General features: G+C 49.3%; 1 protein-coding gene and 1 pseudogene across 1 annotated transcript in view; one reads left to right on the top strand and one right to left on the bottom strand.

Annotated features, from left to right (window-relative positions):
- The window catches only part of Lama3 (laminin subunit alpha 3), a 207385-nt gene that overhangs the window by 61414 nt on the left and 130327 nt on the right, over positions 1-15644 (top strand). The window contains exons 9-12 of the mRNA XM_055625584.1: positions 337-427; positions 925-1056; positions 2334-2396; positions 8407-8541. Of these exons, the coding sequence (XP_055481559.1) occupies positions 337-427; positions 925-1056; positions 2334-2396; positions 8407-8541 (421 nt within the window). The remainder of the gene's footprint in view (positions 1-336; positions 428-924; positions 1057-2333; positions 2397-8406; positions 8542-15644) is intronic.
- LOC129690114 (beta-centractin-like) lies at positions 6459-7313 on the bottom strand (annotated as a pseudogene).

Raw genomic sequence — 15644 nt, 5'->3', positions numbered from 1 at the left:
TGTGTGTGTGTGTGTGTGTGTGTGTGTGTGTGTGTGTGTGTGTGTGTGTTTTAAGAAACCCAAATTACAAAATTCTAGCTACATTTGTTGGTAGAGGGTCAAGCCCAGGTTGCCAGTTTGTTGAACCTTTCCTTGTTTCTCTTTCCTGTGTATGTGGTGGGCAAGACAGTGTCCTGTGACACATTTTAGGTCCTGTGACACAGGGTCAAGACAGATGTTTTTAGAGACTTCGGAATTTTTATTTTATAGGACAGACATATTTCTGTGGTGGATTAAAGAGCTTTGGGTTTCGCCGGCACCTTTCTTTCTAAGTTTTTCTTTTTCTTTTTCCTCTAGCACAACACGGCGGGTGTGAACTGTGAAAAGTGTGCAGAGGGCTACTACCGGCCCCATGGAGTTCCCGTGGACGCCCTCCATGGATGCATCCGTAAATCTCATGCCAGTTTTTTAATGTGATAGGCTGTGTATGCTGCCCCAAGGGTGTGGTAGGCTTGGGGACTATCGGGCCTCACCTTCCTATTATTAGTTCTACTTCTTCCTAGCTGTGTTATCCAGACTTTCTCTGAGCACCGGAATTCTTATATGTAAATGATAATCAATATATTTCATAAAAGTAGCTTAAATGCTATTAGAGTATGTGGGCTAGCAGCAAGCCTGCATTAAGTGTTGCTTCTTCAGTTTCCTACCAGTTTGACCTGTTTCTATCATCTCCAATAATTTCAACCTTTTCAAAATTAGCATCAAGGCAGCATAGTAACAAGCTCACAAAGATTTAATAATAGTCATAGTGTTAGCTATAATTGAGTGCTTACTATGGATGAGGGATTGTCTGAGTCAGTGGGCGATGCTGAAAACTGTGGGGACGAGCCTGCTCCATGACATGCCGTGAAGGCTCGGCCCTTTGGTGATTATTTTTCCTCTTAGCTTGCAGCTGTGACCCTGAGCGAGCAGATGGCTGTGAACAGGGCTCGGGCCGCTGTCACTGCAAGCCAAATTTCTCCGGAGACACCTGCGGAACGTGCGCAGAAGGGCACTATAATTACCCATTTTGCTTGAGTAAGTATCCGGTGTTAACGAGAACTCCCCTTCTGCCCGTAGGCAGCCTTTGTGTGTGAGCGATGGAGGGCGTGTGAGGGTAGAAGCAGGACCAGGTGGGCTGTGTTTCCGTGAAAGCGTTTCCCTAAGTTGGGAAGACAAATTTGAGAATTATGTTTAGCTTGGTGGTTTACCATAGCCATTGCTGTCTTAATAGGTCAAATGGCCTAAATGCTGGGAAAGTCAACTTGATGATGATCCATGAGTGTGACTTAATAGACCTAGTATGTCATACTTTGTGGGGGTTGAAGGACAAGAAGGCATATTTTCTCTTTTCTGGTGTACCAGAGAGCAAGCTGTCAGGGCCCTCACCTCCTCCTTCCACCCCACTGCAATGATCTGGGTGAACATTTTAACATCTTCATGAGGGAAAAAATATATTTGTGGTCTGTTTGTACATATATTCTATCTCAGAAGAAGTGTGATGTGCTTATCTGTCTTGGAAGAAGTGAGAACCTGGGACCTTTCCATGGCTCCATGTTGCAGTGCGTATCTGCTGTCCTAGAATGCCGATTTAAGAGGCACCCACTTTCACTGTGGAGATGTTCATGCTGTGGAAAATCAAATACATTTACAGGAAACAATGTCTTAAGCCAGTGACACTGTTTCAGGACCTTATTCATTTAGAATTTGTGACTATGGGATAGGAGCTGAGAAGACATTGCCCTTTTTTTTTTTTTAGTGGAAAAAAAATAAGAAGACACTTCAATCATATTATATATATATATATATATATATATATATATATATATACACACACACACACACACATATATATATGATCTTATCTTTTCCACTGGAAAAAAGGGCAATATATATATATGTATTTATACATATACGCTAAGCAGAAATTCAGAGAAAAACTTAGATGAAAACGTTTTTTAAAAGCTACTCTCAATTTTAACAACAACAAAAAAAAAACAGTACAATTTCTGTTTTTAAAAAAGCATAAATTCTATTAGTGTTTGGGTAGAGCTACTCTTTGGGCAAAACTTCTCTGAGTGGTTTATTGATTGTGAGCATAAATCTGGACCCATTTCTGTTTGCTAATCTGCAAAGCAGCCTGACTTCAATTATGAGGCATGTTGGCCATGGAGAGTGCCAGGGCCTTTCCCTAAATCAGTCTGGACATGTTGGCTTTCACTGAGGGAGGGGCTTTCTTCCTGCTCAGTGCAGCTCAGTGGTTCATGCTGCTATCTCTGTAATCTTTCTCTGTTTTAAAACAACTTATTTTGTAGGAATTCCAGTCTCTCCTGTTTATACTCTGAGCCCAGAGGACCCAGTAGCTGGCAATATAAAAGGCAAGTAGCCTCTTTTTGGTTTACTGTCAATGAAACTATTCTGTTCCATTCCTTCTGTGGTTTCTGAGCACATTGACAAGTCAAGTGAAGTTCTGGAGTCCTCTGGGGCTTTTGCAGAAGCCTCCTGGACATTCTCCACTGCACTCTATCTTTTGAAAGGGCACCACGCAATTCAGGACACTCTATTATAGAGTTTGGGTTGCAGATTACTAGTTTCTCAAAGACCTTCTATAGCAGCCTTCCTGGCCTGCTGGGCAACCTGTCCTGCTCACAGGAACTGAGCACCAGTGCTCTGTCTGGGAGGTGACCCCAGGAAAGAGCAGGGCAGGAGCGTGAAGGCCAATGCAAAGGCGTGTTAGCCAGGACTACTGCAGCACCTGGGCTGCACACCCTAGACAGTATCAGAAGACAAGGCAAGTCTCACCTAGGATGAAAGCAGTGAGCGGTGGCCTTAGTTACCTGCACCTTGTGGAAAGCTGCTTCCACGACGAGGCCTGTGGGAAGGCTGGAGAGCGCTGCAGCCATAAGCAGGGGCCCTGGGTTGAGAGCAGCAGATGTGCTTAGGAAACATCCTTTGGGGTGGGGAAGTAACTAGAGGGTTTGGTGCAGCGCCTACATGATAATCATTTGTTCCACAAGTTTCCCTGTCCTCAGCAAAGCACCAGTCTGGTGGCTAAAGGCTTAATCGTGCATGGAGAAAAATTCCCGGCATTCCTAGAGCCCCTATTCCTGTGGGGTTTGTTGGGATAGGGGTGGGGACTCAGAACTCAAACAATAACATATATGATAAGACAACATCTTTTCGTTGTTGTGCTACTTGGCTTTCTGTCGCTGGACCAAGATGTTAGGGAAGATCAGTTTATGAGGAGGACGGTGCGTGCTGCATTGGCCCTGCTGCTTTGGGCGTGTTGAGACACAGTGCCGCATGATGGATGCATGCTGGGGGAGGCCTGCATGGAGGCCTGGGGAGGCTCACCCCAGGGCAGCCAGGAAGTGAACAGGAAGAGAGGGGTGGGATCCACCGTCCTCTTCGAGGGCACACCTCAGTGACCTCAATTCCTTCAACCACTTCTGAATCGGGTCTTTCCTGCCCAAGGGTACTAGGGAGGCCCGGTGCCTGGTGCTCATGGCACGGGGAGGAAAGGGCGTGAAGTATGAGGTATGGGGGCATCAAAGCCCCTTCTGCATCTTGGCAGGGAAACTTAGGCTTGGGGCGCAGGTCAAGTGCTGTAGGGAAAATGTCCGAGAGGAAGGGGAGGGAAGTCAGGCACGGGGAGGAGGAAGTACTGAGTTCTTAGGATAGGATGTCCAGTGAGCAAAGAGCCCAGATTTGGGACAGTGAGGTGAAGGGAAGGAAGAGTAGCCAGGAAGGGACGTGCCAGGGGCCTGTGGCAGGTCATTGTCGCTACTGTGAAAAAATTAGTATTTGTTTGGAACGAGATAGAGTTTCACACCGAAAGACACTATCTGCAAGGACCCCGATTGGTGCTGTGCTGAGGACAAGCTGCAGGGGCAGAAGGAAGTGCAGAGACCCAGTGGGAGGCCACTGAGTCATCAGGAGGAAATGGTGGAGTCAGCAGAGGTGACAGGAGCAGGCAGCTGGTGGCTGTCCTCCACAGAGAGAATGCCCCTTGAAGGGGGATTTCGGCATGGAAATAGACCATGTGACGAGAGAAGACCGCAGGACGTCGGGGCTGTACATACAGAAGGGAGAAGCTGTCCTCTGTTGAAACAGACACCCACCGACTGTAGTGAGCCTGGGCGGGAGGGGCACAGGCAGGGGCAGCCATGGGCCTGTGGAAGCACGCTGTACTCTGGTTGTTTCTGTTTGCTCCGAGAAATAAGATGCAATGTGTTGGAGCAGGGAGGGAGGAAGGTGAGGAGGGCTTGGCATGGAGGAGGAAGACATGAGAGTCATCCAGCAGTGTGAGCTCAGGATCTGCCGTTGGCACGGGGGTGGGGGTGGGGCTCCCGAAAGGTCGCAAGAAGTGTATTGTTTATGAACTGGCCATGTGGGCTGGGGAAAGATGGTGGTTACACGTGATTTGGTGTGAAATCCCCTTAGTGTGGAAGGTCAGGGGCATGATGTCTGTAGCAGCAATCAGCCAGCGCTTCCTTAAACATTCGTCAATTAAGTAGAGCTTAGAGCTGGGGCCTTGGCAACACACAACAAGAAATTTTACATCTCCCATCTACAGCCCATTTACAGTAATCTCTTCGTTGTCCAATTTCTTCCTCTCTCCAAGGAATCTTGCGGTGACCTCAGGGAAAGAAAGGTGACCTAACTTGGAGAGAAGTTCAGATGTCTGCTACAAAATTGCTAGGGAAGCCTTGGAACGTGGCCCGGTGGAGCACAGTTGCTTTTGGGAATTCAGTGACGCGGTGACGCACTGCCGCTTGCCGGCTTGCTAACCGATTCTAATTATTTTTGTGCATACATGTCTACGTGAATGTGTGCACGTGTGCATGCACGCCTGGAAGTTAGAGATCGGCAAGCCGCTCTTTACCTTATTTTGAGATGAGGTCTCTTCTTGAACCTGGAGGTCACCAGCTCGGCTAGTCTGGCTGGCAAGCAAGCCGCTGGGGTCCTCTTGTCTGCATCTCCCACCATTGGGAGTGTAAGCATGTGCTTCTGTGCCTGGAATTTTATATGATGCTGGGGTTCAAAATCAGGCCCTCATGACTGTGCAGAACATACTTTACTGACTGCTCTCCCAGCCATATGCCGTGTGTGTGTGTGTGTGTGTGTGTGTGTGTGTGTGTATCAGCAGGTTTGGGACTTGCTTATTGGCAGAGCCTATTAGAAGTGCACATTTATAAGCTAGCGGGAGATGCAGAGCACTGGCTGTACCTGGCCTCCCTCCCAACCCCGAGAAGTCTAAAGGCCCACAGAAAATTTTGTGTTTTCCAGCTGAGGGACCCGTTTTATCCAGCTGAGCACTATTACTAGGAAGACATAGACTCTAGGAACTCACAGACACATCTCTCAGGGGTCCCTGAGAGGTGATCAAGGGGAGTCTGTTAGCCGCTGAGAAGATTATGAAAAGGTTTACAACCTCTGTAAGGAAGTGCTGTGGTCAAGGCCAGTGGCTGGGGCCAGCGGATAGGTTAAACAGGGGACACCCCAAAAGATGGGGCAATGCTCTCTGTGCATGCTTTCCTGGGGTGCCCATTCCCAGGCTGGGCATGTCACCTGGCAGGTGGGCTGGGGCCGTGACTGAGGGCTTGGAGACTTGGCAGATATGGTTTAGAGATAGATGAATGGATTATGATAACTCCATCTGGAGGCTGATAAAATAGAACCAGAGGAGTGGTGTGTACTGAGGGGAAATGCAGGCTTGATTCTGGAGTGCAGTCTTCATTCCTTCAGCTTTGGTAATGCGCTGCCATGTTCTGAGTGAGCACTGCCCACGGCACAGTTCCTGCTTCGCAGGAGAAGCGGACAGGTGGACAGTTAGAAGAGCAGGAGCTGAGATCCATGAGCCGGAAGGACCCAGAGCTAAGGGAGCAAGGGGAAGGTCAGCCCTGCCGCTAGGTGGCTGGGAGGGGAGCAGGCGAGGTGGAGGTAGGGGGTAGGAAGTCTGGCTTCCCCGGAGCAGGGAGGAAGACATTTGAGATGAGCCCTGGAGCATAAAGAGCAATCTGCTAAGCAGAGAAGCAGTGAAGAAGAGGCGTAGGGAGGAGCGTAGGGAGGAGACGGCGGGAAGACCACTGGGCTGGACTGTGGATGTTAAGAAATGGATAGGACTGCAAATGTTTGCTGTGTGCAATCGGCCTGAATATGTCTCCTCGTCAAGGATAGACCCAGCAAGACTGTGCAAGGGTCCAGGCAGCCCTGTTAGGCCAGGTGGCATGAAACACACCAATGAGCCTCACTGCCACTCTGAGAGCTCCTGGCTGCTCTTCTTCAGGCCATTCCAGGGGTCTGGAGACTCTAGTCCTAATGGGAGCCTGACAGAGCAAAGGAGGCAGGTGAGTGTCTGGTCTCGGAGCGTCAAGACCGGAGCAAGGACCCACGGGCCAAGGTGGCCCTGCTGAGAGGCTCATCCCCACCTCAGCTCCTCAGTTCCTATGCTCCAGCACAATATCGGAGAACAGCGTCCTGCCAAAGTCCACATTAGACTTGTGGGTGGCGAGGGCCTGCGCTTCATGGAGCCCCTTACTCTCGCCCCTCGTCAGGTCTGGCTGGAAGAGTAGCTCGGGTCCCCAGAAGTGTGCACGCCCCATATCAGGCATGCTGCCATTGAGAGGGTATACCGCACCTTCGCAGGCCAAGGCTTTGTCCTCTTGTGGATTGATGGACAGGTTGCAGGCTTGCTCTTTGACGGTCTGGACAACGCAAACCCAGCTGAGGTGTGAGGTCAGCCCCTTCCTTGTGTGGCAGCAGCCATGGATAATGAGAGACATCGTGGCCAGCAATGTCCACCTGCATGATGCAGTGTGACCTGGCAAAGCCCTCACAGATGGGGACAGCGTGACTGTCCTCATGCCCTGAGCCTAAAACTACTCCTCTTGTGCCCCAGGCTGAGCATGCCTGACATGGAGATAAGCTGTGCAGGTCTCAAAGAAAGCCTCTGCCAACTTTGCCCAGATTTTACTGGGGTTCAGTGGGGTCTCCATTAGAAGAACAGGATGCTCCTCAGAGAAGCTCTGCAGCTGGGCCTTAGAGAAGACATACTAGCCAGGCATGGTGGCACACGTCTGTAATCCCAGCACTTAGGGAGGCAGAGGCAGGCAGATCTCTGTGAGATTAAGGCCAGTCTGGTCTACAAAGCAAGTCCAGGACAGCCAAGGCTACACAGAGAAACCTTGTCAAAAAAAAAAAAAAAAAAAAAAAAGAAAAAGAAAGAAAGAAAGAAAAAAGATGGAAAGCTGTTGTACCAGGACACACGGAGGGATGTGCCAGTCAGAGGACATTACAGTCTGAGCCAAGGTCCTGGGGTGATCGTGTATTTGGTTGGTGTATTGGTGGCAGCCTGGTTACTGGGAATGCCACGTGCCTGGCAGATTGTGTGAAACCATCCCACAGAAACCCAGGAAGCCAAGTTCGGCGCACCCTAGGACTGCATTTATGTCGCTCCCTCATCTTAAACAGTAGAAGAGAGAGCTGATGAGATGGCTACAAGTAGCATGCCCTCCTCCATAGCACGGGGACCTATTTAGACCCCCATAAAGAGCTGGGCGCAGGGGTGCAGACCCTATCAGTATAATACAACACCAACACCATGAGCAACTTGGGGAGGAAAGGGTTCATTTCATGTCACACATCAGGTACAGTCTCTCGCTGAGGGAAGGCAGGACAGGGGCCTGGAGGCAGGTGCTGATGCAGAGGCCAGGCTGGGTGCCGCTTGCTAGCCTGCTCATTGGCTTGCTCAGCCTGCTCCCTTATACACCCCAAGACGGCCTGTCCAGGGTAGCCCCACCCACAAAAGTCTGGACCCTCCCACATCAGCCACTAATTAAGAAAACACACCACCCCTGCCCACAGGCCAATCTGACAGGAACTTTCTCAGCCGAGGCTCACTCTCCCCAAACGAATCTACCTTGTGTCAAGTTGACATAAAAGCAGCCAGCAAGACGGCTATCGTCTGCGCCTTGGTGGGATGGTAGGCAGAGACAGTCTGATCCACGGAGCTTCCTGGTCAGTGGGTTTAGCCTACTTGGTGAAGTGCTAGATTAGTGAGAGACACTGTCTCAAACAAGGAATTTGTGACGTGACAGTCCCGCTGTACTAGCATTCAATTGAGAAGAAAAAGCCGCCTCTTCCTAGGTATGAATGTTGAAAGATTGTGATGATTGAACAAACCCATGTGCACCCTGAGTGTGTATGGACAGTACCTCTGCCCTTCCCAAATCTTCCTTTTATTCCCTTTCTAGTGTTGTGTTAAGGGTTAAGAGGGCGGGCCAGCCGCAGGCCTTCCGCAGCAGTCTGCATCACACAGGCAGGACCCCGGGGGCGCACAAAGTCCACACCGCACAGCAGTCTCCTTGACGGTCTGTTTCTTTGCAGGGTGTGACTGCAACTTGGAAGGCGTTCTCCCAGAAATCTGTGACGATCGCGGCAGGTGCCTTTGCCGCCCTGGGGTTGAGGGCGTCCGGTGTGACTCCTGCCGCTCGGGCTCCTATTCCTTCCCAATATGCCAAGGTGAGAGGGCAGACCGCAGAAACTCTGCCCACCACAGGTTGGACGCCTCCTGAGGGAGTACAGACAGCCTTCCTGGCAGGGCAGCCTGTGCTTTAACCAGATCCCCCACCTTTATAAGGATGGGACCCTTCCTGGCCTCTTGCTCTTCCCACTCTATCCTCTCCTCTCTGGCAGCCAAGCGCCTGGGCCGGCAGTCGGCGCCTTGGGCTCAAGTCCTGGCTCCGAACAGGCAGCGGTGTCACGAGTTTAGAAGCTGCCAGGCGGACAGGAGGAGACAGGGATGACAGGGCACCGCCAGGCTGGATGTCTCAGCAGTCCCGTCTGGTGCCGAAATCCTGGAGCATTCTCGGGGATCCACGCTGGAAGCATGAATAAGTGGATTCTAGATCAGAGAAGCAGTCAGTAGCGGCAGCAGCCCGGCAGATGAACTTTGTGGAGAATGAAGGCCAAGGCAGCAAAACCACGAAGCCTCCCGCTTTTCCATGTCCTTCTATCTAGGCTGCTACCGAAAGGCACGGCCCCCATCTCAGGTGGGCCTCCACACATCAGTTAAGACTAGACAGTCCCTCACAGACATGCACAGTTCCATGCTTGACTGTCATTTGTGCACCAACCGGCGAAGCCTCTGGTGCTGAGGAGAGACTAGCTCCGACATCAGTTGATATTTTTCCATGCTGCTTCTGCCCCCTCTCCCTCTGCACCTCTTGGGGCTTACACTCCTGGTCTCACTTCTCTGCCCCGTTTGCTTATATATCTACACGCCCAGACCCCTCCTTTTCTTTCTCTCCACCCTCCCCTGTTCTGCTCTTGGACCTCTCTCACTTGCTGTCACTTCTCAGCCTTCATCTCTCTTAGCTTCAGAAGGTCTCAGCTGTCCCTTCCCAGTTCCTGGGTCACTCGGCATGAAGCAGAGTTCCCGTCAAAGCGGGAACATGAGCATTTCCTGTGGCAGCGCAGCTGTGCCTGAGTCCCGACACAGTACATTCTATGTCAAACTGCTTCGGTGCTTTGGTTTGGTAACTTCGCCCCTGTATCTATTACCAGCTCAGGGGAAAGATGTCCCCAGTGGTGAGGCTTTAGAGCATGAGTTGCAGGTTGCTTACTTTGTTGCGTTAAGTCTCAGTAAGTGAGGAGCTAGCGGGAGGAAGGGTTGGAGACAAGGTTTCCATTTCAGGCGTGCACCAGGGTCCAGACCTACAGGGACCAATGTATGGTGTAGGCATGTTCACCATGAGACCAAAGCACAAGGGCCAAGTGTGGACAGAAACCACACGTCCAAATAAACCTTTCTTTCCTCCTTTTAAGTTTACGTGAACATTTTGTCTCAGCAACAGAAAACTGACTAGCACATTTTGCCTACTTAGAAACCAGGCTGGTAAATAAGGAAATGAGTTCTTTATATATATTGGATATTAGCTCTCCTTCAATTGCACCTTAGGTGTGAACTCCTGGAGTAAGTGGCAGACAGTTTTCCAGCTACTTTTCTTCGCAGTCCAATGAAGCGTGTGCTGTTCCCATTTAGTTTCCATTCTTTCAGCAAAGGAAAAATACTTGGTGTCTGAAACTATCTCCTCCCCTCTCTGTGGAACTCTTGTTTCTTCTGGAAAATCAAAAGGCACACCCACAAAGATTGCCACTAAAGGAATTGGTCCCATGGCCGTGGGATTTGGTTCCCACATCCATGGAGGTAGGAGTAGCATAAACACATCTGAGCCTTATGAATGGAGCCAGCCAGAAGGACAGATCTTCTGAGCAAAATCAGGGTACCACAATCAAGAAGTGACGAGACCTGGGCTAGGTCCTCAGCGCTCTGAGGAAGCTCCATTCTCTGTACCCCGGGAGAGGTTAAGGATTAAGAAATGCTCAGATTTACCGGTGGCATTTTTCTCTTAAAAAGCAAACACGTGGCCAGACTGGCAGCTGTTTAGTAGCAGATGGTATGATAATGACTCTTAGTCCTCATTTTAGATGACTGGAGTCAGAGTTTATACATTCATGGTAAGAATGTATCGTCTTGTGCATAGTTTTTGAGGGTGTGTTTGGACCCAAGCGCCCAAGGCAGTGGATCTCAACCCGTGGTTTGCAACCCCTTTGGGAGTCAAATGACCCTTTCGCAGGGTCACCTAGGACCATCAGAAAACACAGATATTTACAGTTCAAACAGCAACAGACTTTACAGTTAAGAAGTAGCAGCACAATAATTTTATGCCTGAGGGTCTCTACAACACGAGGAACTGTGTTAAAGGGTCACAGCATTAGGAAGGGTGAGAGCCACTGCTCTGGGGTCTTCCAAAGGCTTTGGAGCTCACCAGAAGTATCAAAATAACGAGGTCTGCTCGAGGCTCTGAGTGACAGGGCTAGTGGAATACTAGCCAGCTCGTCCCTGCTGTACAGGTTTGCCATCTGCCTCAGGTGGCCCCTGTCTGTGGTCCCAAGAGGAAGGTAGAGATTCACAAGACAGAGGTGGGAGAGAAATCTGTGCTCTCACCCACCCCTCTTCTCCTCTGCTTCTTCCTTAGTTCTGCTGCCAATGTGGGGACAGAGAGAGCATGGCTTAGGCTTCGGCGCTCAAGCTGCAGGTCTTGTTCTTGTATTTCTCAGTGGGAGACGTGGGTCCTCACACAAGGTCCACTTTCCCAGTGTTACCTCAAGTTTGGAACATTCTGGAGGGGTTTGTTTCTACAGAACATTCTGTGTCTGTCCTCCTCTTGTGCGTGCCTTTTTTCTTTTTAAAGATAAATTTTATACCTTTTGCTATTTGTTTGTTTGTTTAATTGTACACACACATTTGTGCCATGGTGGGGGTCAGAGGACAGCCTTCGGGAGCTGGCTCTCTCCGTTCATGGTGTGGGTTCCAGGGATCAAACTCAGGCCACTCGGCTTCGCAACAGGCTCCTTTACTGGCTAAGCCAGCTAAAGGCCTGTGTTTGGCTTTTTCATGTGGTTCCAGGGATTAAACTCAGGCCATCAGGCTTGAATAGCAAGTGTTTTTACCCACTGTGCAATCTTGCTGCTCCTTATGATCTTTTTCTTTAGAGAGAGAACTATTCAACCTTGCTCCAAATGCTACATCAGATATGTTGCTGAAGTCGGTCCTTATGGCTTGCCCTTTATTACTTTAAAGATGTTTAAAAAAATTAACCAGAACACTTCTTTAAAAGGAATTAAAAACAAACACTTCTAAGCTGCTCTTGAGACTGCAGGCTTGGAGTTGTACTTTTCATTAAATTAATTGACTCCAGACTTGTAGGGCACAAGGCCATAGCGTTCTTTTTACTTTGATTCACCCAACTGCCCTGTAATTTTATTTCATAGAATCAAATCACCAAAAAGAGACTGACTTGCGAAGATGTTCGCACACACAAGACTTACATGTGCATTTGTGTTCAGTCCGACCCTTTGTCTTCAGCCAGGGCATGCCACTGTGACTTTCTCTGTTAGCGAGGCAGATGGCAGAGGGACCACTCCCCACTTCCTCCTCTCATATCTGCCTTCCTTCTCCTTCCTCTTCATTTGTCCCTTTGTCGCCCTCTTTTCCTCCTCCTGCCTGCGCTTTCCTTTTCCTGCTCAGGTGTGAGGGTAGGGTGGGCTGTAGAGAAAGCGGTCTCCCTGACTGGGAGCACATGGCACTGAAGCCTCTGCCACACTCACCTGTGGCAGATGCCCAGGAAGAGCCCTGGTCTGGGATGCTCAAGGCAGGCAGCTGGGAAAGCTGGCAGCCGCTCTGGGGCAAAACAAGGAGCACGTGGCTGGGGACAGAGAACCCTCTGGAGCTAAGTTTTGTGCAGCTTTGCCTCAAACTGGGGCCCTTAATTTTGGAGGTCATTTTTCCCCCTAAGAAAAGATCTAAGGTAGTTGGTTGGGAAGGCTTAGCCTATCCTAAGGTTTATGTCCCATTGCAGAGAAGTGGACTAACATATATGTCATGGGACCTATTGTTGGCCTTGGGGATTTGGCTGGTAATGTACCAATCTATTTTCCTATAAGTAAGGAAGACATTCTGGGCAAACATCACTTCTATACTGAGGGGCTCTGTGTGCTTCCATTTGCTTCTTGTCTGTGCCGTGCTGCTGTGAAGGTGGAGGCTGGCTGGCTTGCAGTGGGACTTTCTGGTGGCCCTGCTGCAAGGTTCAAGATAACACCTGTCAGGAGTACGTTCAGGTTACGACTCCAACTAGCATTTCCAGGGTCACTCATTTTTATTTCATGGTCATCTGTTTGGCTTTCTCTGTGGACCAGGACTGTGCTCAGGTCTAGGAGATAGTAGAGAACATGATGGCCAAGCTTCCTGACCACTGGAACTTTTGTTCTTACAGGCCTGGCAGCTCTGATCTAAAAGCCCAAAATACCCTAAAATATGATTTTAAATTATTATCATTATTATGTGTGTGATGTGTGTGTGGTGGCATGCTAAGGGAGCACGCGAGTGCAAGGGAATGTGTGTGAAGGTCAGAGGACAACTGTGCAGACAACTACCCTTCGCCTCTGTGGAAGAACTGACCTCTGCTCTCCAGGCTGGTGTGGCAAACACTTTTATCCCTGGGCCAGGAAAAACATCATTTCTACAGCAGGCATCATGTGACAGGTCACAGCCAAAACAGATGTGTGTTAAAATTTTCGTTTAAGGCTGGGCATGGGGCCACACGCCTTTAATCCCAGCCCTTGGGAGGCAGGGGCAGGAAGATCTTCAAGAGTTCAAGACTGACCTGGTCTACATAAAGAGTTCTAGGCCAGGCAGGACTATAGAGTGAGACCCTATCTCAAAAAGGAAAAAATAAAAGGTATAAAATATCTTTAGGCTATATGTTATGTATATACATATATATAAATACATGTCTCATGAGACATACAGATTTGAGTTTAAACTCATGTCCCATCTGCAAGATTTCTCACTACATATTTGCAAATGTCTGAGACACTTGTGTTCCAAATCACAAATAAGGGGCTGCCTTAGTTTTATACACCTTAGGAGTAAAAGTGTTCTGGGCCTAAACAATGTGAGGAGGATAGGGAAAATGCAAATACTTCAGGAACTCAAAGGACCCAGACCAAAACAAAGAAGAGAAGGAGGCTGTTTTGAAGGCTTCGCACGCAGGGTTTCCAAGAGCGTGGAAAGGACTGCCAGGGTTGAGGTTGGAGTTTGGAATTTGGCAGCTTTGAGGGCGGCTGGAGTAAAATGAAAAAGCACCATGGCAGACAGAGCTACTCACCATTTAAAGCTGGTTTAAGGTCAAGTCTTTCCTTTCCAGAGTGGCCACATGTCCTGGGGCGGCCTCTGTGGCCCTAAGGACCGGTGTCTGTGCCGTCCGTATGATGTGCCCGACAGCTGCCCGATGCCTTCATACTTGCTTTTCTGTTTGTACTCACTGCCCTAAGAGAGTGGAAGAAAGAATCCGAATCGGCCAAGCTTTGCCCGCAACCCCAAGGCGTGGGTGTGTGCGGAGGGATTTATTGTAAGGAATTGGCTTGGGGCATTGTGGGTACCGGAAGGTCTAAAATCCACAGGTAGGCTGGCAGGCTGGAGCGGATCTGACTCTCACACTGAGGTCAGAGGACAGGCTGGAGGAGTAGTGCCTGTCGTTTAAAAAGTGTTCGTCTGCTTTCTCCTGAGGATTTTGGGTGGAGTGGTTGGCAGCCACCCACAATGAAGGGTTATCTGTTTTACCCACGTCTGCCAACCATCCCCTCTAAAACATGCCTTTCCATCAGCACCTCTCCTGGTACCTAGCCAAACACCTGGGAACCAGGGCCTAGCCAGAGTGCCTCGTAAAACTAAGCGACACAACAGGGCTCCTGTTACCTTGGCACTCCTATGCATGTCTCCACACCACGCTTTACCTCTGAATCTGCTTCCTGAACTCATGCGTCCTGGTTGTGGGGGAACCAGCATCGCCTCCTGGGCACACTAGGGGCACCAGCAGAGTTCTGTCTATGACCTCCCTTGACCTTTCCCATGGTTACTGTGACTATTTCGGCAGTTGCTGGGTTGTCTGTTCTAGCTATGAATTTCAGAACTGGAAAAATAATGACAGAATAGTTTGGGAGGTAGGTGGGAGGAAAGTGCCACTGATCACCTGACCTCCATGCTGTGACAGTAACATGGGCTGTTCTGACTTTCTGGCCTGTCATGGTAATTCCATCGTCTTGTTCTGGGTGGTTAATGGGTGCAAACGTTTGAGCCCTGCTATCCCAAGAGCTTCCCTGCATATACATTTTCTAGTTCTATGGTATTAGAACTCCTAGTTAGTGTTCTTTCACATATACAATATTACATGTCTATTTGTTCTTCCTTTCATAGCTTTTGGTTGTTGTTGAGTCCTCACACACATGATTCAGCTATCCACATTCATAGCACACCTCCTGCTCAGTTAAATGCCTTTGGGAAGACCTTGGACAGCCCAGAGGGGTGGTTCCTAGGTGGCTGCAAATCCCACAAAGTTGACAGTGATAATTACGTTATTCCTTTTTCGATGTTTCCTACAGATGCTTTGCAAGGCTGTGCTGTAATTCTGCCACTCTGGGTTGGAGGCAGGGTGGCTCTCAGCAGTCTCTGTCTGGAGGCTGTAGAAGACTGGGACTTCCTCTGGGAAAGACAGGAGAACCATGGGGTCTTCATGCTGTGTGTGAGCTGGGCCTTCAAATTCTAGAACTCTCTGGCTCTGCCTTTACTCTGTGCAGCGTGATTAGAGGCAACCAGCTAACACCATTATATCGGTTGACATCGACCAAACCAACCAACCAAACAGAAAAACAAAACCCCTCTGTTACCAAACACTCAGAATATTGCATTCATACGTGTTTGATAGGAGTACCTGGGAGCAAAATGTTTGCATCTGTATATGTAGGTATATCACTGATCTCGTCATTGAAGGGCATAATCAATAATGCTTCTATAGGTAGTTAGGCCAGAAAGCCAATCCCAGAAGCCCCCAAACCAAGCCACATAGCACAGTGACTGTTCCTCTAGAAGGCAGACTATCCTGCATTGATAACAGTTTAAGAAGAACCAAAATCTATATTTGACTCCAGAGAAACATATCCATTAGATACACACACACACACACACACACACACACACACACACACACACACACACACACACA

This window comes from Psammomys obesus, unplaced genomic scaffold, assembly GCF_907164565.1.
Source record: "Psammomys obesus unplaced genomic scaffold, mPsaObe1.curated_primary_1811, whole genome shotgun sequence".
Lineage (NCBI taxonomy): Eukaryota > Metazoa > Chordata > Mammalia > Rodentia > Muridae > Psammomys > Psammomys obesus.
The sequence above is the reverse complement of the archived record's forward strand: the minus strand, read 5'-3'. Positions and strand labels throughout refer to the sequence as shown.